The 27,079-nt window shown below is 61.0% G+C and overlaps 6 protein-coding genes across 6 annotated transcripts; 2 read left to right on the forward strand and 4 right to left on the reverse strand.

Annotated features, from left to right (window-relative positions):
- Positions 1–73: 73 nt before the first annotated feature.
- IFI35 (interferon induced protein 35) lies at positions 74–3,302 on the reverse strand. Its single transcript, XM_086626541.1, has 9 exons — positions 3,230–3,302; positions 3,019–3,114; positions 2,585–2,737; positions 2,134–2,247; positions 1,674–1,818; positions 1,323–1,456; positions 951–1,140; positions 581–687; positions 74–334 (listed from the first exon to the last, which is right to left on the reverse strand). Exons 1-9 carry the CDS (start codon positions 3,242–3,244, stop codon positions 143–145), a joined length of 1,146 nt encoding a protein of 381 aa, XP_086482667.1. The 5' UTR covers positions 3,245–3,302; the 3' UTR covers positions 74–142.
- Positions 3,303–3,930: 628 nt separating this feature from the next.
- Positions 3,931–6,041, reverse strand: RPL27 (ribosomal protein L27). The gene is made up of 5 exons (XM_086626493.1): positions 6,013–6,041; positions 5,843–5,925; positions 5,504–5,673; positions 4,785–4,895; positions 3,931–4,021 (listed from the first exon to the last, which is right to left on the reverse strand). The coding sequence occupies exons 2-5, from the start codon at positions 5,921–5,923 to the stop codon at positions 3,973–3,975; spliced, it is 411 nt and encodes a 136-aa protein (XP_086482619.1). The 5' UTR covers positions 5,924–5,925; positions 6,013–6,041; the 3' UTR covers positions 3,931–3,972.
- Positions 6,042–6,813: 772 nt separating this feature from the next.
- Positions 6,814–10,919, reverse strand: RUNDC1 (RUN domain containing 1). Its single transcript, XM_086626581.1, has 5 exons — positions 10,590–10,919; positions 9,744–9,902; positions 9,293–9,491; positions 8,932–9,039; positions 6,814–7,917 (listed from the first exon to the last, which is right to left on the reverse strand). The coding sequence occupies exons 1-5, from the start codon at positions 10,917–10,919 to the stop codon at positions 7,052–7,054; spliced, it is 1,662 nt and encodes a 553-aa protein (XP_086482707.1). The 3' UTR covers positions 6,814–7,051.
- Positions 10,920–11,209: 290 nt separating this feature from the next.
- PTGES3L (prostaglandin E synthase 3 like) lies at positions 11,210–13,307 on the forward strand. The gene is made up of 7 exons (XM_086626303.1): positions 11,210–11,217; positions 11,662–11,775; positions 11,914–11,980; positions 12,305–12,403; positions 12,817–12,906; positions 13,016–13,069; positions 13,290–13,307. The coding sequence occupies exons 1-7, from the start codon at positions 11,210–11,212 to the stop codon at positions 13,299–13,301; spliced, it is 444 nt and encodes a 147-aa protein (XP_086482429.1). The 3' UTR covers positions 13,302–13,307.
- A 362-nt stretch (positions 13,308–13,669) lies between these two features.
- AARSD1 (alanyl-tRNA synthetase domain containing 1) lies at positions 13,670–18,249 on the forward strand. Its single transcript, XM_086626422.1, has 12 exons — positions 13,670–13,708; positions 13,799–13,921; positions 13,997–14,156; positions 14,598–14,655; positions 15,014–15,170; positions 15,264–15,380; positions 16,020–16,150; positions 16,325–16,391; positions 16,586–16,677; positions 17,164–17,218; positions 17,598–17,692; positions 17,862–18,249. Exons 1-12 carry the CDS (start codon positions 13,670–13,672, stop codon positions 17,995–17,997), a joined length of 1,230 nt encoding a protein of 409 aa, XP_086482548.1. The 3' UTR covers positions 17,998–18,249.
- Positions 18,250–19,928: 1,679 nt separating this feature from the next.
- G6PC1 (glucose-6-phosphatase catalytic subunit 1) lies at positions 19,929–22,889 on the reverse strand. Its single transcript, XM_009984013.2, has 5 exons — positions 22,660–22,889; positions 21,791–21,900; positions 21,274–21,382; positions 20,949–21,064; positions 19,929–20,440 (listed from the first exon to the last, which is right to left on the reverse strand). The coding sequence occupies exons 1-5, from the start codon at positions 22,887–22,889 to the stop codon at positions 19,929–19,931; spliced, it is 1,077 nt and encodes a 358-aa protein (XP_009982315.1).
- Between the last annotated feature and the right edge of the window lie 4,190 nt (positions 22,890–27,079).

A 27,079-nucleotide genomic window follows, 5' to 3' on the forward strand; every position in this document is an offset into this window, starting at 1 on the left:
CGGCTCCCGCACACAGGGCCCGTGCCCGTGCCCGTGCCGTCCGCAGCACAACAGACGCGGCGCTGCCTGCAGATGCTTTAATTCGCACCGCGCCCGGGAGCAGTGGCCGCGCAGAGCATCAGGCCGACGGGGCTGGCCAGGGCTAGCCCGCGTCCTCCACGAAAACCGCCACTCTCTGTTGTCCAGCCGGGACGTAGGCAAGAGCGTCCACCTCTCCTCCGCCGCGGCTGGCCTTCTGGAAGTGGATCTCCAGGATGTCCCTCATGGGCTCCTCACCCAGCACGTCTGGGATCCCCGAGAGCAGGATGGTCCTGGGGCAGCGGGAGGGCTGGAGCTGGGCAGAGCCGGGGTGAGCTGCAGCAGGCCCTGCGCCACACGGGGCGACGGGAGGGCGTGCAGAGAGGGGAGCCCCTTGGGGCACTTGCCGAGTGGACAGAGCATTGATCTGCTTAGGGCCACTTGCAGCAGCCGTGCCTCAGGCTGCACAGCAGCGTGGGGAGTGGGTCTTCAGGAGCCCCCACCCATGCTGGCACACTCTGGGCTGGCAGACACTGCTTGGCACCCAGGCTCATGCCCTTACCTGTAGGTTAGTGATGTCTCCACTCATATACGGTGATATCTTGAGCTCATATTTTCCTTTCCCAATAAGCACCTGGATGTGTCCTTTCTCAATTAGCAGCTCTGCCACTGCAGATGGAGAGGAAAGCCCATGCTGAGCTCCAGGAGAGGTTCCGTCCCTGGCACAGACACCGAGGCTGGCTCTGCCCAGCCTCAGCTCACCTGCACCAGCACAGTTTCAGGGGAGACAGGGCAGCCTGGGCTCACTCTGCCTTCCCTGTTCCCCACAGACACAGCTCCATCTCACCTCAGAAGATGACCTGTGCCCCCTCCAGAGCCAGCTGGGCTGCTCTCTCCTTGCCAGCAGCCTCAGCTCGGCATGCCCCACGCACCTCCGTCCTGCACGAAGGTCAGCACCACCTGGTCAGAGTCATCCAAGAACTCCCTTCTCTCCACCTCGCCACCCCCATTCTTTGTCTTGCTGAAGAAGAGCTCCAGCTTGTCCAGCAGAGCCTCCTCTGGGATGCCCAGGCTGGGCAGGCCAGACACGAGGATACTCCTGCTGCTCCGCGTCAGATGGATCTGCGAGTGGTACAGGCCAGTCAGTGCCAATGCAGGGCAGGGCTGGCCACAGAGCTGGTACCAGTGACCTGACAGAGGTAAGCTTGGAGAGCAGCAGAGTAGGGCACAGCAAAGCTGGTACATGCCCAGGGCAGCTCTGCGGTTTTCCATGGTGTGGGAAGTAGTGGGCCCTCAGAACCTACCTCCAGGGAAGATGGCAGCAGTATATCCACCGGTGCTGCCCACACTCGCACTCTGCACCGGTCAAGCGCCTCCAGCTCCTCCCCGCAGCTCAGCTCCACCATGTGCTCCTTCATCTCTAGGATCCTCTGGGCCACTGCAAGCAGGGAGAGCCCCCAGGGCATTGCCTGCCTGCTCCAAGCATGCCACATAACAGGACACGGGGCAGCGTATGCTTTGGGGAGGGGGCGCAACCGAACACAACACCAGCAGAGGGGGCAGAGCTCTGAGCCCTTGCCCAGGGAGGGGATGCAGGGCAGGCCCCAAAGCTGATCGACCAGGACACCCGGGCTGTGGCAGTGCTCTTCTCTTACCCTCTTCCTTCTCAAAAGTGATGAGAGCTGAGCCCCCCAGCAGAGGGTAGCGGATCAGTGGGGTGAGCATCAGCTTGTTCATATCCTCCTTGTTTGTCACAAGTCCCTTAAACACCATTTTCTTCTCCGGCAAGGTAGGCAGCATCTAGGTTCGAGTACACAGACAGCACCTGGAGGAGACTGGATGCCGCATGGGGCCTGTCCCTACCAATCCACAGACTAGAAACAAGCTCATGGCTCAAAATAAACAGCTGGAAAGCCTCAGCAGAGTCTCTCCTAGGGTCTGGCTGTGCCTGGAGTCCCAAAGCCATGACTGGAGCTTTTGGCCCTGGCAGAGGAGCCACCCGCTAGCAGGAACTGTGCCAGTCATCACAGTGCCCAGCTGCATTCACCTGCAGCCTCTCCAGCCAGGCCCATACCCCTTGCCAGCAGACCCGAGTGCCCTCACGTGCTCTGTTACCATCACCGGATCCTCCCAGAGGACTCTCTTCCTCACTTCTTCCAGTTTCTGTTTCAGCACCTGCTTCTCCTGCCTTAGTTTGTTCTTCTCTTCCTTTGCTAAAATAATGCCCACCTGGAAGGAAAGAGAGGGCAGCGAGGGAACCATCAGGACACGAGGGGCTGCAGCACGCTCTCCGTTTTAAGCACAGCTCTGTTCTTGGACACAGCTCCACCCACAGTTTTTCTGCTCTTGACTGCCTGCATCCCTGCCCTGGCTCCTCACCTTCCATCACAGCCCTTCCTCCACCTCTGCAGCACTCGCTCACTTCTGAGCACCAGCCTGATGCGACGCCCTGTGAAACCTCCACTAGGTCCAGAGCAAAGTGATCTCAGAGCAGTGAGCCGAGTGATGTAGCCCCACCACCCGCTGCCACCTTTCCAAGCCCAAGACAACTCCTCCGACCACCCACCTGGCAGGATTCCTCTTTGTTCAAAGACATTTGTTGCTCAAGATTTTTATGAAGAATTTCTCCCTCTTTCCTCAGCTCTCGTGTCCTTTGCTCTACAGCTTCCTTGACCGTCTGTAGCTTCGCATGGTTTTGCTCCAGAGCACTACAAAGTTCCTGTGAGAGGTACCATCAGACAGCGAGGCCCTGCAGACATTGTGCCACCCCCCCCCGGTGTGCAGCCCCCGTGCACGCTGTTTGTTTGGGAAGGGGGAGCTGCCCCCCGTGCGGAGCCCCAGACTCCAGGCTCTCTTAAGCGTGGGGTACCCCCTCTCCACCACTCTTGGCTCGTAGTCCAAGAGAAAACAAGAAACTCAAGCTCACAGCGTAGGCCGACCGGGACGGGTCCCGGGGCGGTTTGGATCCGACCCACCTCTTGCCGACACAGCAGGACGCACCTTGCAGCGCTCGATCTCCTGCCGGACTTGCTGGGGGGTCATCTCCGGGAAGATGTCCTCCGGGCCCCCAGGGAGGGGCAGCTGGATGAAGGAGTCCTAAAGGCAGGAGGGTCCCTCAGCCACGCTGCGCCGAGCCCCTCGCCACCCCTCCCCGGGCCGGCCCGAGCCCCGAGCCCCCGGCCCGCAGGCCCCCGGGCGCTCAGCCCCTCACCCCCTCCGGATCCATCTCCGCGGCAGGTGCGGCGGAAGCCCTGCCCGGTCGGGCCGAGCACCGGGGCCGCCGCTGCCGGTGCGGCACCGAACCTCCTCCCGCCCTTCGCTTTCGCTTTCGCTTCCGCGGCCCGGCCGGCCCCCGCCCCGCCCCGGCCGGCCCCGAGCGCGGCGCCGGCTGCGGCCGCAGCCCCGGCCCACGCGAGGGACGCTGGCCCGAAGGCCGGATCGTTCCCGTTCCCCTCCCTGCGCGCTGCCCCGCCGCCCCGGGGGCTCGCTTTCCCGCAGCAGCCCAGCCCGCGAACAACCTTCTCCCTTCCCGCCCCGCACACCCGTCTTTAACCAGGAAGGCGCCGCTCGCCCGATGAACGTGCAGAGGTAACCAAAAATCTAACCCCCCAGTCACCCGACACGTCCCGGGACGTCTCAGGGATTACCACAGTTTTGGGAATCGGGCATTTCCAGCATGAGCTGGAGCGACACAAACCACCCTGTGGCAGCCCGCGCCCCGTGGCACAGCAGGAGGTGCCCGAGGACAGTCCCACAGAGATGCACGTTCACCCGCGGCTCAGGCCATCCAGCGCTCCACGGCTGCGCCGCGGCTCGCCTGGATGCAACGCCTTTCCCAGCCACGCAGGCCAAGAAGGTCTACACCACAGAGCAACAGGCCAAGAAATGCTTTTTTTATCCAGAAAAACAAAATGGGTTTTAGTAAATGTTTATTGATGCAACTTTGTTACACCTTCAGAACCGCAGCTTCTGGAAGAACCACTTATTCTTGCCAGTCTTGTATCTGGAAGAGGAACAGGAAGGTTAGAGAACACTCTGTACCAGCGAGAACCACACAGGACCTGCATCCGAGCTGTCCGTGTCCTCCCACCGGCCCACCCAGAGGTAATTCCCTGGTCTCTTCAGCCCAGGCTGCCAACGAGACCCACTTCAAACATTTCAACTGCCATGGGAAGCGTATGTCAGCTTCCACATCTTCTCAGGAAGCCACCTCATGAAGGACGCCCGCACCACGGTGGTTTCCACCCCAAGACATAAGAGAGCAGTGCGTAGCAGTCCCACTACGCATCTCGTGTTGGAGGCAGCCGTTGGGAGACGCCCTTGGAGAAGAGCGTACGATCAGGGGCAGAGCGCTTTACAATAGCCAACGTCGCAGGCTGCCCGTGAGACACCCTGTGTCCCACCGGGGCTGCGTGGCTCCTTCTGCTGAAGGGGTTTCCGAATAGAAAACTGGAAAGGACTGTTAACCCAGGATGCCCCCGAGCCAAAGTGTCAGCTTTGTCCCATTAAGCCCAGCAACAGACTGTGAACAAACACGACACAGTGAGACGGTGAGAGAATTAAGAGATTCTTGAGCCACCAACTCCCTGAACAGTTGTGTAAACACGCACAGGAAGTGAGAAGGAATGTCCTCAACCAAAAACATTCCAAACAGCCGGGGCAGAAGTGTCCAACCTGGGACTCAGCGAGGCTGTGGCACAACCGTGCCGAGTCCTCGCACCAGGGATGGGTGCTGACACCACTGAAATGATGATCTTCCAACTCACCTCTCCTCAAATTTCACCTTGGCTTCACGTCTCGCTTTGCGTTTTAGCGCGGGGTCCCTGAACACGTCCTTATTGACCACTGTTTTGTCCAGAGGAATATCAACGGAATACCTGGGCAAGAGAGCAGCGAGGTTTGAAAGTCGCGGTACCTGGCACAGGGTAAAACCACAGCAGGCAGCCCCGGCTGCTCAGGCGCGTGTAGTAGTGCCAAGTCAAGGGACTCCAGCTCTCAGAGCCGCCATGGTGCAGGAAATCCCCAACGCACTAAAGCATCCACAGGCATCAAACTCGTCCTACGGAGGAAACGGCTGCACGCCTCGCAAGAGGCAAGCGGCTCGGTCTGGCACGTTGCATTTGGCAGCCTGCACCAGCAGCGGATGGGAACAAACCTCGCTGGGCCACAACAGCCTGCTGGGACCCCAACACCCTCACGGCTGTTCCAAAGGCTCACCCACTCGACACCCCGCCACCAAGAGCCAAGTGACTGTGGCTGAGACGGGAGCCAGCTGCCTTATTTCAGAGCTCACCGACTTCCCCTCAGCCTCACACCGACCCCTCCCAAGCCCCCGTTTTTGCAGAGCGTACACCCCACATCCGTTCGGCTGCAGAATTAAGGACCCCAGTGACTCCCGGTGTTCGCTGGAGAGTACACGGGAGCTGCAATCTCCGAGAGCGCAGGAGACCCCCGGGCCGCAGCATGCCGCAGCCGCCGCACTCACCGGGTGGGCATCAGGTGGTTGTAGTTGTACACCTTCACGAAGGACTTGATCTTGGACCTCTTCGCGATCTTCTTCTTGCCCATGGCGGCAGTCACCTTCCGCGGGTAGCGGTCGATTCCCGCCACCAGGGCGTGGCTGTACGGCCGGTCCGAAGTGCCATCGTCGATGTTCTGAAACACCGAGCGCAGCCGGCGATGGCCCCGCGCAGCGCCCGCCGCCACCGCCCGCGCAGCCGCCAGCCCCTCCAGAGCCCCGTCCGCGCCGCGCCTACAGTAACGGCCCGCGGCGGCGCTCCGGGCCCCTGCCCGCCCCGCGGGGCCGCCGCCGCCCCGCGCTCACCTTCACGATGACGGCCTTGCGGCCCGAGTAGCGGCCCGCCAGCACCAGCACCACCTTCCCCGGCTTCATGAACTTCCCCATCCCTGCGGAGACAGCGGCGGCGCTCACAGCCCGGCCCCGGCCGCGCCGCTCCCGCGGATGGCGGCGGATCCCGCGCGCCCCGCACTCACCGCCCGTCCGGCACCGGCCGCTCTCACCCGGAAAAGGAAGCGGCCGCCGCGCCCCCGACCTTTCCCCTCGTGCCACTGCGTCACTTCCGCTTCCTCCTCCAGCCGCAGCGCGCATGCGCACAGCACACGGAAACGGGCGGCGCTGCCCGGTGCCCCCTGCCGGGCCCCCCCGACCCGCGCGGGGCCGCACCGGCTGCGCGGCGGCTCCCGGCGGCCGCGGCAAGGCGGGTCGTGCCGCGGGTGCGCGTCCCCGCGGCGGCCCGAGCGGCGGGAATGGCGGCGCCCCGGGCGGGCCCGTAGGGCCGCCCCGCTGCGGCACCGGGCCGCGGGTGAGCGCGCCGAGACGGGCCAGGCCGGGCGCTTCTCCCCGCGCACGTCTGCGAAAGCGGTTTAATGCGCCCCGTGACACAGCGGGCCCGGGACGGGCTGATCAGCGCGCAAAAGCTGCACAAACGGAGCCCCGGCAGCGCCGGGCAAACCCCTGCCCCGCGCCCCGCAGCGGGGGGTGGCGGAGCCGCCGGCGGAGCGCAGCCACGGCCGCTCGCGGCTCAGCTCTGCCCTCAGCTTTCAACATGGGCACCGGGCACAGCGAGTCACTGGCCGTCGGGCAGCCCCGCGCCCGCCAGCTTGCCTCGCTCTCCTGGAGGGGCGTCTTGCAGGGGGGGCGTTAGGCCACGCGCTTTGAGAAATAACCGTGTGGACACAGCAGCGCTCAGCGGCACGGCCTGAGGGGCTCTGCCCCCTGCGGGCTCCGTGGCCAGGCTCTGCCCCGCGCGAGGCAGCCGCCTCACGCGCCACGCTCACGGGCATCTGCTCACCAGCGACGCGGTTTTGGGTGAGGTGCTGTACAGCACACAACTTCCAGCAGCTTTGCAGTGGCAGCCTTATAAAACACAGATCTGCAGCAACAAGACACCATGAGATTCCCCTAAAAGCAAATAGCAATTTCAAGGAGCCAAACTTGGTCTTAAAAAAGCCAGGCTTCTTGAGCCCAACAGCTGCCTACTTATGGAAAATGGATGATCTACAATAAAATACATCAAAAAGCATCTTTGATGTTTTTCAGCTGCCGGACAGCCAGGTCAACCGGGAGGTTGAACTTCAAGTTGCTCAGGCGACTGAGAACATTGAGCGCGCTCTCAAAGCCCGTGTTTGCCATGTAGCTCCATGGCTGGTAGTGGGATTGTACCAGAGCTCCAGATTTGCAGATCAGATTTACCCAGGAGACCAGGCGCTGCTCGTTCAGTGCCATGCACACCAGAGCTTTCAGTTCAGAGTCTGCGCTGCGCTTGAAGGGGTCGTGCTCCGTGAGCACAGTGTGAATCGCTGTCAGCAGGCTCTGCTTGGGGGTGATGGCCACTCCTCCTGTCACAGGCAAGGCAAAGGACTGGGAGAGCTTGCGAGCCGGGGATTCCACAAAGGCTTGTCCGTTCTTAGTGTTGTAATATTTCACAAAGAGTTCCCAGGGGTGCATGGTCTGCGGGGACGAGGTGAACGCAGGAATCAAGCACGCGATGGGTGCCAGCACCAGGCTCATTCCTTGAGAAGAGGCATAGAGCCCGTGAGCCATCAGGTCTCGCAAAGCAATGGCCAGCTCCTTTCGCACAGCCAGAGTCAGCTCATCTCTGCCTCCTAAGGGAATGTCCTGCAGATCAGAGGAGCTGATAACGTGGTCTTCCTGCTGGTGTTTCATAGCTAGCTGCCTCACCCGCTCTACTGACAACTCCAGTTTCTTAATCAAGGGGGAATAGTCCTTGTTGGCTTGGTCCTTCTGCCAGAGGGTGCGAGGAATCTGACCAGTAGCACAACCGAACTGACTGACAGCAAATATCTGTAGCACAGCAAGCATGCGACGCATGAGGTGCAGGCCGGTTTCTCGCATCTTTCTGGCATCTTCTGGGTTCACTGATCAGGTTAGAACAGAGAGAAAAAATACTCTCATTAAGGAATCAACAGCTCTGCTCTTACATACACACAAAGGGAACGCAAATGTCTGCTCCTCCTCTGCCACAGATTCTCCTCCTTGGGAGCTTTTGTCACCACCACAATTGATGCTACTTTTTCTAGTTTCAAAGCACCGAAGCCAACCAGAAAAGCAAACATTTGCATGGCCTGTTCTCGACAATCAGGTCATCTTACAGAGAGGAAATCCTACAACAGCTTTCCTAGTGAAACATACAACCAAAGACAGGATAGTGAGGAAAGATCATTCTTCAGACATGACGATACCACATGAGTAATTATGACGTACCAAAACCTTTGCTGAATGACATCTCCGCCCTCTTTCAGGAAGTGTCTTACCTCAGCAGGCTAATGTGCCCTGCTTACTCCCAATGCCAGGATTAAATTCACTTTCTAAGAGTAGCCACACCGGGTAAGACCCAAATTTCACTTGGGCCAGTATTCTATCTCTGCCTCAGATTACAAAACATAAAGATATTGTAGCGTTTCCTCTAGTATATCACTCCAGCTCCCATAAACTCCTGTGGTAAGTAGCTTAAGTCTCAAATTGTACAGAACACTGGACCCATCCAGCTCACTGGATCTGCTCACAGATCTAAGAACTCAAAAATCATCAGTTACGGTGCAGCCCAACGGCATGTACACTACAAGGCTGCTCAGCCTGCCTGCATTTTGCACTAAGTATCAGAAGTCTTCTGTTCCTGATCTCTGCTGAGGACCAGGCCCACCCTCTGTGCCACACTTTCAGGTCCTGTGACTACTGTAATGATGCCATGGAGGAAAGGTAAAGGAACTGAACACGGGCGTTCTGTCAGCAGGAGCAGGAGAGCACAGAAACCAACTGCCAGGAAAAACACAAAGCAGCCTAGCATGACTGGATGCTGGTTCACGCTTGCCGAACCTCTAACAAGTGACAGCAGGAGCAGTGCTGGAAGCTTCAAGCCAAGCAGTGCCCACCTCTATTTCCAGAAGGCCGTGTGTTTGGTTTGTAGGAGCCACCACCATCTTTTCTGCCTGTACATTCACAGTGCCCATCTTCTGCCTTGCCAGAGCTCCCAACTTCATCTGGAACAAGAATTTCACACTTGTGAATTAAAGCTGTGTATCCCAAGTATTAAGGTCAATATTGCTTAGACCTCTCTGCATCCTTTTTGTCAGTCTCTCATTCTCCTCAACATCAGTTCAGAGAGACCTGTACTTCCCCATGACCCAGAAACCCTTCCTGCATCCTCTGACATCTGTGACCTCCCTCCTCATACCTTTGTCAGGGAATTACAAAGCAATTCAATCTGCCCATCTGAAAAAACTCAGCACTGACCCTGAATGAAGTTGATGAACATTTCTAGGTCCCTTATCTGTGTCTTCAGTTGTTCCACCAGTTGCTCCTTCACCCTGGCAGGATTAACGATCTGTGCTATGGCAGCATCCACACGCTGTCGCAATTCCTCTGGAGAGAGTGTTGCAATATCTTCACTCAAGTCCATGTCCAGCTTCTTTATCAACTCATTTATAATCATCTGCAAAACACGAGTTAGTAGCATGATCTCACCGTGTGACGGCTGCCCGTTCATCACTCTGGAAACAGGCCACCTTTGCTGTGCATAGAAAACTGCAAGAGAAAACACAGGACAGGTTTACACACGCAGATGAACTGCTGATACTCTATCACAGCTGCTGGCGAGAAATACGGACTGACCAACTCCCACAGTCTGTCAGGGGCTCACAAATGCTAAGAAGAAATACAGGCAGAATGACTTCGTGAGGCTTACCCGCTGTCTTTCCATAACCACAGACTGTGGCAGAGAATCATAGCTGCCTTCCTGGTAGGCAAATGTCTCCAGGTCATCCAGCTGTGTCTTGAGCTGCAGGATCAGCTCTCTCTGCTTCTCCTTCTGGACCTCAATTTGCTCCTGCTTCTCTTGCTCACTCTGAAAAAAAGTTACCAGTAAATAAAACTGAAGATTTACCATCATAGTCAAGCCCCAGAGAAGAGAGCTGTGGTACGAGGAGCGTTTCCTTCGGCTCATGCGCTTAGCTAGCGAACGCGGCGTGCCAGACGGAGAGGATGTGCCTGTACATCAAGGAGCGGCACCAGCCACAACACCCCACCCGACAGCGGGACAGCCTCCCCAGACCTCCCGCCCCCAGCAAGCCGGGGATCCGGGAAGCACTGCTGCAAGCAGCCGAACACCGCGCGCGTATCGAACTGCTCCGAGTCGCCGCTGCGGATCGGAGTGGGGTCACGCACAAAGCGCGGCCCTGGAGCGGCCTGCAAGTCACGCAGGGCCCGCACGCTGCTGCGGCCGCGCTTCGTGCAAAGCCACCGGCCCGGTGCCTCCCCGGAGCCGAGCGCGCAGCGCCACGTCCGGCGGCCGCCCCGGCCCCGGCGCTCCCCTCCGCACGTCCCAGCGGCGAACGGGATCTCGGCCGGGCCGGACGCACGGGCCGGCCCCGGGGCAGGCAGCGCGGAGCCGCGCATCGCGCGACGCCGCCATCCCGCAGCAGACGGTTCTCTTCACTCCGGCAAAAGCCGCCGCTCCGCCGGCACCGGAGCCGCACGACGCCGGCCCGGCCCGCGCCCCCCGCCCCGCCCCGCCCCGCCCGGGCCCGCTCACCGGGGCGCCGCCGCGGGGCAGCGGCGCGGGGCAGCCGCGGAAGGCGAACTCCTCCAGGTCGCGGAGCAGCCGCTGCTGCTCGGCCGGGCCGGCGCGCGCCACCTGCCGCAGCCGGAACTGCACCTGCGCGAAGTGCGAGGCGAGCGCCAGCAGCGCCCCGTGCAGGCGGCGCCGCTCGGCCCGCAGCCGCGGCACCGACTGCGGCGACCCGCCCGCCGCCGCCTCTTCCTCCTCGTCCTCCTCCTCCTCCTCCTCCGCCGCCGCCGCCGACACGGCGCCCACCGGCGCCCAGCGCTCCCCCGGGCCCAGCGCGCCGCCCTCCGCCTCCATGACGGCCGCTACCAGCGCCGTGACGCCGCCGCCATCTTGCCGCTGCGGCGCGGGGCGGGGCGGGGCCTGGCGGGGCGGGGCCGGGGCGGGGCCAGCGCGGCGCCAGCGCGCCCCCCGGCGGCGGCGGGAGCGGGGGCGCGCGGCGCGTGCCCCGCGGGCGCCGCGAGGCGGCGCTGGGCCGGCGACCGGGCTGCGAGGGGCCGCGCTGCGCCCGGCCTGACCCCCGCGCCCGGCCCCGTCGGCAGCCGCGCCCCCGGCCCGAAATAGCGCGGGGCGGGGCCGGCACCGCCATGGCGAGGTGAGCGGGTCGGGACGGGCAGCGGGGCAGTGCCCGGTCGGGCTCTCGGGCACCTGCCCAGGGCTCGGACCCTGAGGCGCCACCGGACAGGAGTCTCCAGCCGGGGACAGCGGGGGAACGGCGCCGGGAGTGGCGGCGGAGAGCGCGGGTGGGCCAGACTGCCGGGCACCGGTGGCTGCCGAGGCGAGGGCCGTGTGGGGCGCGGGAGGGGAGCGCTGCGTGGCCACCAGCCGCTGCATGGCCACCAGCCACTGCCCGCCACCCGCTGCCCACCACCCGGGCGTTGCACCCACCTCGCTCTCGCTGCCAGCCCCAGAGCTTGGCCCAGAGAGGGGACACGTTTGGGGCACCCTCCGTGCCCCAGTCCCCACCACATGCCTTGCGCGTGGTCCCTGCAGAGCGCGAGGGACCGTGGAAATACCAGCTGGTCTGCTCTTTCCCAAGGCAACCTGCAAAGACCCTGTGGTACGACCGCCCGCGGTACGTCTACCTGGAGTTCTGCGTCGAGGACAGCACGGATGTCAAGGTTGTCATTGAGGACCAGCGGCTGGTGTTCAGGTGAGCTGCCGCTGCCCTGCTGACCGGGAACGCAGCCCAGAACCAGGGGTGGTTCAGAGGACAGGGATGACCCCATAAGAGCTGGGCACGCTTGGCCTCAGCCCTCCCTTAAACCAGGCTGTTACGGTGTTTTGGCAGTTGCAAAAATGCAGACGGTGTGGAGTTCTACAACGAGATCAACCTGTATGCCAGGGTCAACTCCAAGGTGAGGCTTCTTCCCAGCAAACTGTTCTCCGACAGCCTGCATCAGGCTCAGAGTTAAACCCAACCTGCACACTCTTGAGCAACGCCGCTTAGTGTTGAATCCTGCCCGTTTCCCAAGAGCCTGAGTGGGGCGAACACAAGCCTGGGAGCCCTGATCCCGGGCCTGGCACTTGCAGTGCTGCGTTGAGCCAGAAACAACTTGTCCCCCGGGATCTGTGTGTCTCACAGCCTGCATGTGGCTGAGCTTTAGTGCTGTGTGTCTGCAGTGGATTACAGAGAGGAGTCCAGCAGACACGGAGGTGAGGCACTCCTGATCTCTTGGCAGGACTCACGGGAGAAGCGCTCTGACCGCTCTATCACATGTTTTATGAGGAAGTGGAAGGAGAAGGTGGCCTGGCCCCGTATCACGAAGGAGAACATCAAGGTATGTGTGGTGCCCAGCAGCCAGGACCAGCCCCAGCATGCGTGCTGTCCCCATGCAGCACCTCGCGGCTCCTGGGGACCAACCTGTGCCAGGACAGACACCGAGGGCCCCATGTGGGCATCCCAGCACAGAACTCCCAAAAAGCCCAATGTCACAGTCACCGCCAGTCCATGGACCTCTGCTCTCCATGAAAGATGTGGCACCCCTTTCCCTCGATGCAGGCAGGGTCAGGACCAGCAACCCGCAGGCGAAGGGACACACTCCCCTTCCTGCCCTTCCAGCCTGCCCCAGTCCCCTCACCTGTGCAGGAGCAGCCTGCACTCACCCACAGAGCACTCCCTGGGCTGGGAGGACAGGGCTGCTGGGTCCCTTCTGTGCTGCTCCCTCACTCAGGGAATGCTCTCTGCCCACAGCCGGCCTGGCTCTCTGTGGACTTTGACAACTGGCGAGACTGGGAAGGGGATGAGGAGGTGGAGAGGGCCATGGTGGAGCAGTACGCAGAGGTGAGCTGGGCTGCAGGCCTCGGGGTCCTGGGGCACGTGTGGGATGGCTGCTCGGGACTTGGGGAAGTCAGGCATTTGGAGTTCCCACAGCTGTTTCTTTCCCGTCCAGCTCCTGGAGAAGGTGACGGACAAAGGCCCCCCCCCCGCCATGGACGACCTGGACGTAAGTACTGCCCGTCAGCTGCTTCCCCCAGACGCTGCTGCACGCCGCGGCTGCCCCTGCCGAGCCAAGCCTCCGGCCCTCCGCTCGCTCCGGGCCACCGGCAGCAGCTCCAGCGGCTCTCCTCGGGCAGCCGTCCCGGCGCCAGCTGGGGACACGCTCCCCGGGGCTGCCCGGCCGCGGGCTGGCCCCTTCCCTGGCGCCTCGCTCCTCCCTCCCGCAGGACGACCTCTGAAGCCCGGGCCCCCGAGGACGCCGCGACCGCAGGAGCCTCCCGGTGCGCGGGCAGCACGCACCGCCGAGCGGCGTGAGCGGGGCGCTCCGAGGAAGCGGAGCCGTCCCGGCCGGTTCACCGCCGAGCGCGGCGGACTCCGACCCAGCGCGGCGGAGCCGCCCGGTCTCCCGTGCCGGTTCCTCGCGCGGGGCACGAGGCAATAAACGTGCGGAGCCGCCGCCGTCCGTTATCCCCTGCGCGCGCCACCTTGCAGGCCCCGCCCTCCCGCGTCACGGCGGCCGCGCCCGCCAGCCCCGTGTCCCTCTGCGGCCGCCGTCACCGCCGGCCCCGTGCGCCGCCCGCCGCCGCCGGGCCCCGCGCCCGCGGCCATGGTGTTCCAGTGCCAGCGCGACAGCTGGGCCCGGCAGGTAGCGGCGGGGCGGGCGCGGCGCGGGGGAGGCGCGGGCCGGCCCTCACGGCGCCGCCCGGCCCTCACGGCGCCGCCGTCTGTGTCGCAGTTCGCCACCAGGGTGGTGTCGTGCCGGGCGGCGGAGCTGCGGCCCGAGGATGGCGGGGAAGCGGTGCGCGGGTTCCAGGTGGTGCTGGAGGACACCATCCTCTTCCCCGAGGGCGGCGGGCAGGTACGGGCCGTGCGGGGCCGGGGCCGGGGCCGGGGCCGGGGCCGGGCCGGCGGCACTGACGCCCCGTGTCCGCAGCCGGACGACCGCGGCCTCATCGGCGATGTACCGGTGCTGCGCGTGACCCGGCGGGGCGCCGAGGCCGTCCACTTCGTGCGGGCAGCGCTGGAGCCGGGCGCCGAGGTGCTGCTGTCGCTGGACTGGGAGCGCCGCTTCGACCACATGCAGCAGCATTCAGGTCCGAGCCCGGCCCGACCGAGGGCGTCCGGTAACACCTCGCTGCAGGGGCGGCCTCGCCAGGCTCCGTCCGAGCCCCGGGCCGGGCGGCGGGCAGTGCCCGGGGAGAGGGCACTGGGGAAGGCAGCACCTCTCCTGGGCACTGGCCGTGGCTTGTCAGTTAACCCGCTGCGAACAGGTTTGGAGGGGAAGGTTCGACCTGCTTCAAAGTCTTCGGCGTGTGCCGTGGTGCTCTCCGGGTCCCGAGGCCCGTGAGGCGGTGGCTGTCTCCTCTGTCTGCTCCTTAGCAGTGACATAAGCCCCGCAGTGCTGAGCGTATGCTTGGGCATTCCCAAACGCCGTGGGGAATGTCAGCAGAAAAAAGAAAAAATACAGTCTGACTGAAAGTCTCCTTTCCTGTGTCCAGTATTACTCAAAGCTGTTGCTTGCACGTCTCTTCCAGGACAGCATCTCATCACTGCCATTGCAGATCAGATGTTTGGATTCAAGACAACTTCATGGTGAGCTGGGAAAAGGCTCCTTTGGCCCAGTCTTACTTTGTTGGCATGTGCCACCGTGCTGGGCTGGGAGCTGAACATTGATGAATCAAAAGCAGTTTGCCCTTGGATGTTTCAGTCGAGCTCAGAGGGCTTGGGAGAGGTGACTGAGCTGGAGAGAGGCTGTGCAAAGTATTTGCTCTGTGTCATCCTCCTCCAAGGATTCGGTCTGCATCTGGTGCTCTCTAAATAACAGGGAGAGGAAGAAAGTGTGTTTTGTTTCAGTCACCACATTCCCAGCAGGGGGATGATGCTTAGTGCTGCACAGAGGGACCTTCCAACTGGTCTTAGCTACAGCAGCAGGTGATCTTCATTGGTGCAGGGAGCTGGGCCGTCAACGAAGTGTCATTGAGCTGGACACCCCCTCCATGACAGCAGAGCAAATAGAGGCCCTGGAGAGGAGCGTGAATGAGAAAATCCGGGAGAGGGTACCCGTGATGGTGAGGGAACTGGCTGCAGATGACCCTGAAATTGAAACAGTGAGTGATGGGGAGAGAACTGATGATATCCATGGGACAAAAGTAACTGCAGTAGGGATGTCACCTGGTTTGCCGTTGTCCTCCTTTTGCTAGGTGAGAAGCCGTGGTTTGCCAGATGACCACGCAGGGCCAGTGCGAGTTGTTGACATCGAAGGCATAGACTCCAACATGTGCTGTGGGACTCACGTCTCCAACCTGAGTGACTTGCAGGTGGGAGCTGCAGCTGAGCTGCCTTCAGGAGCTTCGCTCCACAGTCAGACCTCGCACAGCAGGAGTCCCTGAGATCAAGCTCTGCTGGAAATTGTCCCGATGGCAGAGCGGGTGGCGGTCGCCCTGTGCTGGGTGAGCCCCAGCAGGGCCGCACACAGGTTGGCAGTCTTTGTCCCGTCAGTCAGGCTCCTTTCTTTCTCTGTGGCACAACTCAGCCCTTGTCCCTGGCAAGGATGTTTTCTGAACCGCCGACGCCTCTGGGGAGAGCACGTGGTGCATTGCTGGGTTGCTAGCTGCTTGTTCCCTGTGCTGGTATTTTTTGAGTGTTTGTCAGGGGGGTGGCAATAAAATTTTGGAGCTGCCTTTGTTTCTGTCTTTTCATTTGTTGGAGTCTATATCCCAGCACAGACACCGAGATGCACTGCAGCGTGCAGCCCCTGACTAGCAAATTGTATCAATTCACTGTATCACCATCCTTCTTGTTTTTTTATGTTTACCTTATGGCTGATTTTAATCAGCTTATTTTCACTGGCAGAGAGCCAATATTCACAAGGAGGCATAGTCTAGTAGGAACTGACCACCTGTGTGAGTATAAGTGAAGTACCGTTCTTTTTTGACCAGAGTGATTTTCTTTTTAAGGTTATTAAACTCCTTGGCACAGAAAAAGGGAAGAAGAACAAGACCAACTTGGCTTTCCTGGCAGGAAACAGAGTGCTGAAGTCAATCGAGCAAAGTCACAGTACTGAGAAGGCTCTGACCTCACTGCTCAAGTAATACCCTTTCCACTGTGATTATTTCATCTTTACTATTCTTTCTGACAAATACCATATAAGCCTCAGGGTGCATCTGTGCAGTGCTTTTTATGATGTTATCTGCTCTTGCTTCTTTAAGAAATCCGTTTCTGGCCTTCAGAGTAGGGATCCAAATTCTCCTTGTTCTTTCAGAAATGGACCAGGTGAGCATGTAGAGGCTGTGAGGAGACTGCAGAGTTCTGTGAAACTGCTTCAGAAGGTATGAGGATGGCTGAGAAAAGCAGATTGTGACTGGGTCCTGTAGACCTGAGCTTTAGTCATGATAACTGGGAACTGAATCGTAGACATCAGTTTTTGTGGATATTATGAAAACTGCTCCCATCTCTGGGAACACAACTCAGTGTTCACACTGACTTCTCCATCTGCAGTACAGTTTGTTTGCTTTTCTTTCAGAATAACTTGAACCTGCTCAGAGACATTGCTGTTCTGGTAGCCCGGGACTTCAAGAGCAAACCTGTTCGAAGTCAGCTGTTTGTGTTACACAGGTATGGGGGAGTTCAGGGAAAAGGGTAGAATGGTATCTTACACGTTTTGTGTCAGTCGCATCTCTGACACCTATTCAAGCTTGTTTCTCAAGGAAGAATATAGAAAAGGTGAACAGAATATTGAACTGCCTCAGCCTGCTGGAAGGTTGTGTAATGAGAGGAATGTGTTAGTAATTCAGTCACTGAATTCTCCTGGTTTTGTAGCTAAGAAATAACTATGTCTATCCAATTTCTCTCTGCCCTTGATATTTCCAAATAAAACTGAGGAGCTCTATTTCTTAAAGATGAACACTTTAATAATTCCTAGTATGTCCACAGGAATGCACAATGACGATTTAGATATATAGAAAAAAACTAAGCTCCATCCTAACAGCAAGAGGCCAAAATCCCAGGCCTGATCAGGGCCGTGTTTTCTGATTGATATTTTGGACTCCAGAGGGGATTTTTGCTTCTTTCTGAAGTGTTTTTTTTTACCCATCCGTACAGGAAAGAGGGTGACTCTGAATTTATGAATATCATCGCTAATGAAATTGGGACAGAGGTGAGTCACTGATGAAGACTATTTCATTCAAGCTGTAGGACAGGCAGGGCCAGGCTTCTCTTGGTACCATAGTCACAAGCTACAGTTCTCTTTCCTTTCAAAAGTTACATGAGGTTAGTGTCCCCTGCAGCCCCAATCTGCAGGAGCAGCCTCAACAGTCAAGAAATACAACAGTGAAAATTCAGAGCACTGTAGAAGAGCCTGTCCCCCAAAGAGCTGTGCAGAACCTCATCATTTGTTTTAGCATAGGATTAGCATAGCATAGCATGGCATAGACTCTTTCAGTTGGAAGGGACCTACAACAATCGTATCTCTGTCCTCTTCCTGGATAAGGAAGGCACTGGTTATTCTGGAGCAAGATCCATCTCTCTGTCCACAGGAAACCCTGCTGTTCCTGACTGTGGGAGATGAAAAAGAAGCAGGACTCTTTCTTCTAGCTGGACCTGCTGAAGCAGTTGAGCATTTAGGTCCCAGGTAACATGTTCTATGGTTTCTGTAAAAATAGTGAGAATTCCAATGTTGCAGACTAAGCAGCTGAGCAGTATAATTAGGGCATGGATCCTGGTTTGCTCTCCAGAGCAAGTTAGGCCAGGCCACTCTCTTCTCAGCGAGTGGCCTTCAGCATGTATTGTTGTTCCCGTAGGGTGGCAGAGCTGCTGGGAGGCAAAGGAGCTGGGAAGCGAGGCCGCTTTCAGGGCAAGGCAACCAAGATGAGTCGGCGGGGAGAAGTGCAAGCTCTGCTTCAGGAATTCATCGGCCATCGGAGCGCTGAAGCATAAGCATAATGTTTGAACACCGGGAGTTTCTCTGACTAACGCAGATGTAAACTCCCTTGGGATCAGGCATTGCTACTCCCCAGTGTTGCCTCCGCTTGCCTTCCGCCAGCGTGTCCTGGAGGTGCTGCAGTCTCAGCTGCAGAACCCAAAGGGCGCTGTGGAACTGCAGCATGAAAAAGCACGACAGGTGACTTGGGCGGTTTTTTTGCTCTTCTTGCTAAAAATGGCATGACAGTTTTGGTCTGGATGTGGGTAATAAAGAAATAGAAGAAAAGAAACCTCTGTCCTACAGAGGTTTGTCTGTCCTGAACGCAGAGGATGGCACACAGGGTGTCCTCACATGGGTGCCGTTCAGACCCTTTGCCCAGTTGGCGAGCCGCGGCTGCACTGCCCGTCAGCGCCGGTCGGGACTCCGCGCTGGGGGACCAGCACCCCCTGTTCCCACCGCACGGGGTGGGCTCCCAGAGAGGGGCCTCTGCAGCGGCCTCCGTGGGCTCTGGGTTCCCCGTTCCGGTCGGGATAACCGCTGGGCCAAGCGTGCCCGCTCTCCAGCTGGAAGGAACTGGGGGGCGATGTGGGGGTGTGTGCTGAGCTGAGCTCTGTACCGCGCCCCATTGGCAGCACACTGCCGTGGGTGGGTTGTGGCGTGGGGTTCTGCTGATGCGTGGTTTGGTCGGACGGAAGGTGCTCTCTCTCCTGATGTTCCCCGTGTCTCAGCACTGGGAGGGCTCTGGTCAGAGGGCCGGGAAGGGCCGGGAAGGGCTGGGAAGCGTGCTCTGCCACCACGCGTGGCAAAGTCCCGTCCAGACCACAGCAAGGCAACGGGCGTTACAGCGACTCCGCTGGACACCATCCCGCAAGGGCACTGCGAGACCAGGTCAGGGCAGATGGCATTGCTTAGGTGTGCCACGGCAGAGAATGCTGCTGGTGCTTACGGCTGCCCGTGGGGTAAATGCTGCGAGAACTGGTGTTTGGGGAGATGCAGCACGTGCACACGCACAGGGTGATCTATTTTAAACTGTCTCAGGCCAGAGAGGGTGTTCACTGAGTTAATTGCCAGGCTCTGCAGCCTGTGCAGCTCTGAAGTCAGCAGGGTGAGCCCGCAGCCGCCTTCCTGCTGACGATCGTGGCGCCGAGGCGGGAGCACTGGGATGTGTCTGCCGGAGAGCCGACTGGCAGCCCGGGAACGCCGGGATGTGTCTGCTGGGAGAGCTGATCCCCCATCCCACCTCTCCAGCCCGTGAGACATCCAAATTCACCAGCTAAACACACCTTCAGCTTTAACAAAATACTTCTTGTTTACAGGCACACCCATATGTATATGTGTATTTAGATACACATTATATATGTATGCACACGTGTACCCCATGAGCACTGAACACCTCAGGGCTGGAGGGGCTTCCACAAGCTGGTGCTTTGCCTCCAAATCTCAGTGTCTGCCTGTTCCTGTAACAGCTGCCTTGCCAGCAGACCCTGAGCACCCATGGGTGAGCACCCTGCTCCCAGTGGCACCATTCCCAGCCCTGTGGCGTGGAGGTGCTGCGTCCCCATGAGCTGCGGGGGAGCGCAAGGTGTTCCCTCTGCTGCTGCCAGGTCCTGGGCTGATGACCCCCACCCATGGGCACGGGAAGGGCAGCAGGAAAGCCCCAGAAGCACGGGGCTCGCTGTGCCATCAGCTGGCCGCAGCCCGCCTGAGCCTACGGCACGACTGACGTTGCGGGTCTGTGCCGCAGGAGCCATCCAGCAGCTCCGCCAGCGCAGCCTTCGTAGTCCGCTCCCGGTGCGGAGTCAGTCTGTGCAGATGCAGCGGGGAGCAAACAGTGGCTGAGGTGCCCTCACGGTCTGGGGGGTGCACCCATGGTCTGGTGACTGCCCCCGAGACCAGAGCAGGGGCGGCCGCCGGCCTGGGCACACCGTTACCTGCGGGGATGGCCCTAGACAGCCTTCTTGTCCTGCGTGGCCAGGAGCTGGGAGATGCAGTAAGGGATGAGGCCGACGGTGGCCAGCGGCACAGCCGCGCTCTTGCAGAAGGAGAGGATGTAGAAGAGCAGCTGCATGTGGGAGGGTGGCTTGAAGGCATCGAAGAGGTGTAGGACGAGGAGGGAGGCAGCAATGCAGCCCAGGCGGAAGGGCAGCTGCTGGCCCTGCTTCCCCCGGCAGCTCTCCAGGTACATGTGGGAGTTGAGGGCCAGCCCCAGCCCAAAGAGGATGCCCAGGTTACGGACGAGGCTGGCGAAGGGGGTGGTGTCGATGTGGACCCACTCAGGGTGGGCGCACCACCTCTGCGCCCTCTCCAGCGTCCAGAGCAGGTCCACACCGAGCACCCGCAGCAGCAGGTAGAAGCCCAGGGCGAAGCTGAAGAGGAAGAAGGTGATGCCCAGGTACCGGTGGAGGCTGGCGTGGTAGATGCAGCGGATGTCCTGGAAGGTCTTGGCCACGGCCATCCCTGCCAGTAGTGAAGTGGAAGAAGAGGCAGCGCCAGTCAGCGAGCGATCGGCAGTAGAGCCGAACAGACCCGGCGGCTCTGAGTGCTCCAGGGACATGTGCCAGGGGCTGCCCTGGTGCTCCCACATGGTTCTGACTGCTCTGATAGCCACCGCTGTGCCCTGGTGCTCACAGACAGCCAATTCTGCTCCATCGCCCAGTGATGACCCCTTCGCACCCCAACCCTGCCTGTGGCTTTGGGCACCGCTCACTGTCCCTCCGAGCGCAGCAGTGGCTGGCAGCACCCAGTCTGCCTGCCCGGGACCCGTGCCTCAGATGGGACCGGGACAAAGGCACGTCCTGGAGGGCATCCTGCCTGCGACAGTGAGGGCAGTAACTGCAGAGCCACGGACGCAGCTTCGCATCACGACCCTGCATGCATCCGTCAGGCACCGTGCCCTTCCTGGCCGGTGCTGCGGTCCATCACAACGATGCCATGGGGAAGGAGACAGGAGGTCTGATGCACTCACCTGAGATGACCCCCGCGATGACCTGATGAGGGAAGTGGGCGGCGATGAAGACTCGGGACAGGCAGACGCAGACCTGAACTGCCCAGAACCCCATCCAAAGCACCGTCCACAGCACCCTGCAAGGAGCAGGCAGCCACGTCGGTGGCAGGGCTGGCTCGCGCTACCCTGCACTGCCATTGCATACCCCAAGCCATGCCTGGCTGCCTGCCGAGCCCACCTGGGGTGCCACAGCTGTCTGCCCACAGCCTCATGCCTCGACGGGCTCAACCATGGAGCTGCTGGAGCAGCCTCTGCCCGGGACAGGTGGTATTGGCACACAGCTTACCAGTGTTTGAGTGTTCTCGACTGCTTCTTCCCCATGGCAGCGGAGAGGAGGGCTGTCACCATGACATAGTATACGCTTGCTGCGCCCATGGCGTGGCCGGAGGGGCTCCCTGGGTGAGACCAGAGCCTCAGGTCAGACTCCACCTTCCCCACGGAGCAGCTGCCCATGTGCAGAGCGTGGCCCCGGCACGGGCCAAGGCTGCGGCTGGGCCCAGGCAGGGGTTTGTGCTGAGCTGCCACGTCTGCGCCGAGGGTCAAGGTCTGCTCCGCGCAGAGGCTGCCTTGCCTCCACACGTTGCAGGCACAGTGGCGTCCGCAGGAGCGCAGCAGCGGCAGCCAACACCACAGCTCGGCGAGAATGGCCTTCTCTCGAGAGCTAGCTATGGGCACGTGCTGCCGGTGGGCTGCCAGCCACTGCCTGGCCGTGCCAGCATCCCCATCCCTGGGGGGACGGAGACCTGAGTGGGGAGCTGTACACTGCCAGGGCGGGAGACCCTACTGGGGTGGGGGGACCCTACCGGGGCCGGTCTCACAGGTGAGCGGGAACTGCTGGATCTCTGGGGTGGAGGTGTTGCTGTAATAGTCCGTCTCGTGGACCCACCAGTATGGTCTCTCCCCGAAGAGAATCCTGAAAAGAAAGGAGATCGGGGCTGTAGGGGTCCTGGGCACCAGAGCAGGTGGGCATGGCTGTGGTTTCAGCTCTGGCCTGGGAGCTGGAAGAGGCAAAGGACCCATGAGCGATCCAGGGTGCCCCGACAGACACAGCAGCCAGCTGATCACCTGGTCCCAACAGCCGACGCTGCCTGTCCACATCCCCAGCCCCTGCACAGGAAGAGCGAGAACTCCCTGGGAGCAAGTCCACGTGCTGAGAAAGAGCAGTGGTGTCTGTCCCCCCTAAGTCTTTTTCAGGCCAAGAGCAACTGTCTCATGGTGGCATCAGTGGCATCGACCACCGTCCTACCATGGCTTCCTTTGCATTAGCAACGCCAGCGTTCCCAGCCATGGACAGGCAGCGGTTACCAGTGTCCTGCCTTACCCATGGGAAACACTCGCCTAAAATATCAGGGGAGCACCAAGCCCCGGTCCCACATATCAGAGCCCTGTGGTGAGGGGCTCTGTGCAGCCCCCGCGCAGAACCGCAGCCGCAGCCAGCGGCGAAGGGGTTATTTGCAGCAGGATCTGTCTCTGCCCGGCTTCTGGGAAGGGAGAGAACCGTAGCCACGTAGCCACGCGGCTCAGGAAGGGGCAGCCGTGACCACTGCCAGCCCAGGGGCCAAACTCTGGTCTTTGTTTCACACCAGTGTTGAGGCTGAGAGCGCACATCTGGCTCACATCAATCCAGCTGTGCCAACACGCCCAGAGGGAGCCAAGGCACAGGGCCACTCACCACTTGAAGACGAGGTTGAGCCAGTCACCGATCACGGCCACCCAGATGAGCCTGATGCCCACCGACTCGCTGACGTGGAACCAGATGGGGAAGAGGACGAAGAACGCGTTCCTGAGGTCGGCGGCGAAGGAGATGAAGAGGAACCAGTCCTGGGAGCCCTGGAAGTGCTCCTGCAGCCAGCACGTTGCCTGGATGCCCGCGTCGTGCAGGAGGTTCATGCTGGCCTCCATCCTCCCGTGCAGCCGCGGCCCCTCAGCGCGGCTCGGGCTGTCCCGTGTTCCACCGCGCCACCGGGGTTTTATACTCTGCAGGCTCTTGTTTGCCACAGGCAGGTCGCTTGTCCCAGCGCTGATCTTTGGACCTAAAACCACTTTTGCCAAAGGTGCAACACTGGTGGGTTGTTACAAACATGTTTGGAACAACTTACGTAAAAGGGAAAAACAGGCTCCGAGGGCGCACGGAGCCGAGCGGAGCGTGGGGTGCTCCGGCACCAGCACCTTAACCCTTCCCTGCACCATCCCCTCCCAGCAGCGTGCTGGCAGCTGCCTCCCTCAGGGATGCTGCAGCCCCTGCTCTTTCGGCTGCCCTGTACGACGGCTCAGCTGTTCCTGCAGAACTCAGCGTTTGCTCAGGATCCGGGAGGAGATCCGAGCCCCCGCGCCCTGCGTGACCAGCATGCGGAGCTGCTGCAGCTCTGGGCTCTGACCTTTCTCCCATCCCTCTGCCATCGCCCCGGGCACCACCGGAGCATCACAGGGATGCCCGGGAGCGTGGACAGGTTGGTGTGTGGGGTGGGGATCAGGCTGTGTCAGCTGAAACCTCCGGCTGATGAAAAAGCACCTCACTGCCATGGCATCGCCAGGCCGGTTTAACCAGGACTCCGCGTAACAGGAAACTTTCCAGTCCATTTCTGGAGCTCCCCGAGCCTCGTGCTCTGGGGCTGTGGGGAGCTCCTGGCTGCCAGCCGTGGTTTTCTGATCTCTGGTGTGGGGTTAAAGGACCTTTGCAGATGAGGTCCCTGGGAGGGAAGGCATTCCTCCCAGCACAGCTCCCCCGGGTTAACTCCCTCCTGCACAAACTCCCCTGGCTGCAGGGACGGAGCCGAACACACCACTGGTCCCGCAGGTGCCAGGTTGCCTGCCCGTGGCCTTTCCCCATGCCAGCCATGCTGGCAGCAGTGCCAGTGCCGCAGCTTTGTTGTCCTGTTCCTCCCCGGGAGGTAACGGTGAATGAGTAACGAGGAGAGCTATTTCCAGAAGCCTGAGGCCACAGGGTCAGCCTGGCAGGAGAAACCTCCTGCCCCAGCTCTGGCCGGGCATCGTGGCTGCTGGCACACGGACAGGCAGCCCTGCGACAGTGGCATGGGGTGTCTGGCCAGGGCCCGCCGCACGGAACGGGCAGCGGTCTGTGCGGGGCAACGGGCCGGGAGCCGTTAATGATTAGCAGCCAGTGAAACGCATCACTTATCTCCCTCCTCGAGAAAGTTCAGGTCAAGATCCTTGAACCGCTGCCCGTGCGCTGTTTGCCGCGGCGCAGAGCAGGCGGAGGTCGTGTCCAGCGCCGCGTCCCGCGAACAAACAGCGGACTCTGCGCCGTCCTGCTGAGCGGCAGCTTCCAGCTGCTGTCAGCGAACGGAAACGCATGGGAAGGAGAGGGAGCGGCGCAAACGCTGCAGGATCGGCCACAGGCTCATCCCTGCCCGGGGCTGCTCCTCCCTGTCCCTCCCAGCCCGGCCTCACTGTGCCCAGGGCAGATGGACCCAGGAGTCCCAGCCCCAGAATGAGCTTCCAAAAAACCCAGCAAAGCAGAAGTTTGCACAGACGTGGAACTACTCTTGCAAAACAAATTCCTCAACAGCTTATTCCAGGGTCCTCAATCCAGAGTGGCTTTGGCCAGCGTGAAGGAATGCAACAGACTTGGCTTCTGTGTCAAAAATATTTTGAAACAGTCAGCAAGAAATTCTCCCTGAGAGATTTCACAGCAGAAAACAGGGGCAAAAGCTGTTGGGGGATGGGGACTAGTGTGCTTCAGTTCCCTTGGAAAACTGGAGCTGCAGAGTGGAGAGCCTGGGAACTGGGACAGGAGCAGAACCTCCTGTCTCCCAGCGCAACGGGGGCCAGCGTGGCACGAGGGCGAGCATGATGCGCTGCCGATGGAGATGCGCTGCCGACAGAACCGTTGTGCCAGTGGAGCGACACAGGCCAGCGTCCTCCCGCGTGGCAGCCAAGCTACACATGCCGGGGGGCAGGTCTGTGCCAGAGCTGCTGGGGTCCACATGGCAGAAGTTTCCCAGCTCCATGCCCTGTGCTTCGGGTAACTCCCTGGTCCTGCAGCCGCTGTGCAGAGCCAGGGCAGCCGAGGGCACCACGCGGCTTTGCATCCTAGCCGGTTTAGCTGCTGGCTCTGGGAGCACCATGCCAGGCTCCAGCTCATCCTCTGCACCAAGCAGCCGTGCTGACAGCACTGCTGGCAAGGGATGCACCGTGCAAACCGGCTGGGGCGTCTTTCCCGGGGGACGAATGGGGCCAGGATGAGGGTGCTTTCCTTCTGCTCTGAGGTCTGTGTGCCATGAGCCTGGGATCAGCCAGCAGCCCAGGAGCTGTGTGCCTGCAGCGGCAGCGGCTGGCTCCAGGACACGGTGTCCCTGCGATTCCCAGGGCATCGGATACAGCTGTGGGAAGTGCAGCACAAGTGGTTGCTGTAACATAATGTGCCGCACACGGTTCCAATGTTTCATCCAGAAAGTCCCCAGCCTGCTGCGAGGGCTGGGGCCGGGCAGTGGGCAAGGAGACGGGTTGCTGCCAGCACGGGAGCTCGTCTGGCGTCACCTGCATCAGCGTGAGGGCAGAGTCCAGGCAGCGCTCGCAAACGTGGGCACAGAGCAGCAGGCAGGGAGCCAGCCGGGCTGCCACCTTCCCCTGGCAGCGAGCATCCCAACTGCTGCCCCTGAGCCCCAGGATGTGCCTCTGGGCACGGCCCCCACTGTCACCCCAGGGCACCCAGGGACCACGGCAGCCTTGCCACAGAGCCATGCCCCCGAGCTGCCTGCTCCTGCCCGATCCCTTCCCTGCAGCGAGACGAGCTGGCTCCCAGGGGGATGTGCCGCTGCCATTAGGGCTTCTTGAGCCCACCATAGCGAGGCCCCGGGCAGACCCAGCTCCCACGGCGAGGGGTCAGAGGCGACAGATGCCCGCCACAGCCCCAAGGACACATTGGCCAGTGCTTGGCATCTGCAGCCACGTGCCAGGGCCGGGCTGCGAGGCTGGAGCTGAACCGCCTGCACCGAGCCCCACGGTGTCCCCAGCCCAGCCTGGCACAGCAGGGATGGGCTCCAGAGGCTGTGGAATCCCACAGCCCAGGGCTGTGCATGCAGCTGGGGGCGTGGGAGCAAGGGTCCCTGTGTCGGCAGGGGCCGAGCGTGCCGGGCAGCAGCCAAGGCCAGAACCGATTAACGTGGCTCGGTACAGCTGTTACACATTAACTCCCATGTTTGTCCCATATTCCCGGGCAGGAGCCTTTCGCCAGCACCCAGGGTCCAAGAGCACGGCTGGTGCACGCTCACACAGCCGTGCTGGGCGCTGTGCCAGCCCTGCGGCCCTTGGACCTCCGCGAGTGCCACAGAACTGAGCCAGGACTGCCCAAACAGGGCACTGGCTCCCGCAGCGTGCGCAGTGCCAGGGCTCTGCCACCAGCCGCGGCAGCCGCAGCAGCACCCGTGAGCTACGCAGCAGTCTGATCGGAAAAGCATCCAATGCCTGTTTATTGGGGGAGGGCAGACACGGGGCAGCGCAGCCCGGGGAGTCCCTGTCCCTGTCCCCAGAGCTTGGCACCACCATGGCAGACAGAGCTCTGTGGTGCCTGGGCCCTCGCAGCCCTGGAGCTGCAGCAGCCATAGGGGATGTTTTGGGCACCCCGGAGCTGCTGGCTCCCCACAGCCCAGTGCCCCGGGGCTGCCCGTGTGCTCTGTCCCATCACCCCGGGCAAAACCTCAGCAGGGACCATGGCTCCAGGAGGAGCTGTGGCTTTGTGCAATGCCCAGCCCTGCCTGGCACCATCGCCCTGCGTGCCCCAACCTACCCCAGGCAGGTGGCAGGAGCCCCCATCCCCGAGGAGGAGAGTGGCTGTGGGGACCCCACAGATCCTCCTGGATGGAGTCTCCAAAAATCCCTCCTAGGGGCTGTTTTTCAGAGGCTTTGGGTCCACCTCTGGCAGCCCTGCGGTGCCAAAACAAGAGCTGAGCTCCTCCAAAACCTGACCCTGAGCACACAACATCCTGGGGGTGGGCAGGGCAGGTCCTGGTGTGGCAGCAGAGCCAGTCCATGCCCACGGCCGCCACTGGAGCCCTCCGAGGGCACACTCGATGGCAGGACATGGGCTGCCCGCACCGGCAGGGACAGGGCCAGCAGCGGCCCCGTGCCCG

Source organism: Tauraco erythrolophus, chromosome 25 (genome assembly GCF_009769465.1).
Source record: "Tauraco erythrolophus isolate bTauEry1 chromosome 25, bTauEry1.pri, whole genome shotgun sequence".
Classification (NCBI taxonomy): domain Eukaryota; kingdom Metazoa; phylum Chordata; class Aves; order Musophagiformes; family Musophagidae; genus Tauraco; species Tauraco erythrolophus.

Excerpts from the sequence above, each read along its gene's own strand:
- IFI35 (XM_086626541.1), bottom strand. Across the intron at positions 1,819-2,133 it reads TCTGGGAGGATCCGGTGATG|ATGCTGCCTACCTTGCCGGA; the intron begins GTAACAGAGCAC and ends ACTCGAACCTAG. Across the intron at positions 1,141-1,322 it reads TGCTGCCATCTTCCCTGGAG|ATCCATCTGACGCGGAGCAG; the intron begins GTAGGTTCTGAG and ends TACCACTCGCAG.
- RPL27 (XM_086626493.1), bottom strand. The coding sequence starts at position 5,923 with ATGGGGAAGTTCATGAAGCCGGGGAAGGTGGTGCTGGTGCTGGCGGGC. Across the intron at positions 5,674-5,842 it reads GCAAGGCCGTCATCGTGAAG|AACATCGACGATGGCACTTC; the intron begins GTGAGCGCGGGG and ends TCGGTGTTTCAG. Across the intron at positions 4,022-4,784 it reads AAGGTGAAATTTGAGGAGAG|ATACAAGACTGGCAAGAATA; the intron begins GTGAGTTGGAAG and ends TTCCTCTTCCAG.
- RUNDC1 (XM_086626581.1), bottom strand. The coding sequence starts at position 10,919 with ATGGAGGCGGAGGGCGGCGCGCTGGGCCCGGGGGAGCGCTGGGCGCCG. Across the intron at positions 9,903-10,589 it reads TGCCCCGCGGCGGCGCCCCG|AGTGAGCAAGAGAAGCAGGA; the intron begins GTGAGCGGGCCC and ends ACTTTTTTTCAG. Across the intron at positions 7,918-8,931 it reads ACGGCCTTCTGGAAATAGAG|TGAACCCAGAAGATGCCAGA; the intron begins GTGGGCACTGCT and ends TAACCTGATCAG.
- PTGES3L (XM_086626303.1), top strand. Across the intron at positions 12,404-12,816 it reads TCACGAAGGAGAACATCAAG|CCGGCCTGGCTCTCTGTGGA; the intron begins GTATGTGTGGTG and ends CTCTGCCCACAG. Across the intron at positions 12,907-13,015 it reads TGGTGGAGCAGTACGCAGAG|CTCCTGGAGAAGGTGACGGA; the intron begins GTGAGCTGGGCT and ends TTTCCCGTCCAG.
- AARSD1 (XM_086626422.1), top strand. The coding sequence starts at position 13,670 with ATGGTGTTCCAGTGCCAGCGCGACAGCTGGGCCCGGCAG. Across the intron at positions 15,381-16,019 it reads CCAACCTGAGTGACTTGCAG|GTTATTAAACTCCTTGGCAC; the intron begins GTGGGAGCTGCA and ends TTTCTTTTTAAG. Across the intron at positions 17,693-17,861 it reads GTTGAGCATTTAGGTCCCAG|GGTGGCAGAGCTGCTGGGAG; the intron begins GTAACATGTTCT and ends TTGTTCCCGTAG.
- G6PC1 (XM_009984013.2), bottom strand. The coding sequence starts at position 22,889 with ATGGAGGCCAGCATGAACCTCCTGCACGACGCGGGCATCCAGGCAACG. Across the intron at positions 21,383-21,790 it reads CACCTGTGAGACCGGCCCCG|GGAGCCCCTCCGGCCACGCC; the intron begins GTAGGGTCCCCC and ends GGTCTCACCCAG. Across the intron at positions 20,441-20,948 it reads CATCGCGGGGGTCATCTCAG|GGATGGCCGTGGCCAAGACC; the intron begins GTGAGTGCATCA and ends CACTACTGGCAG.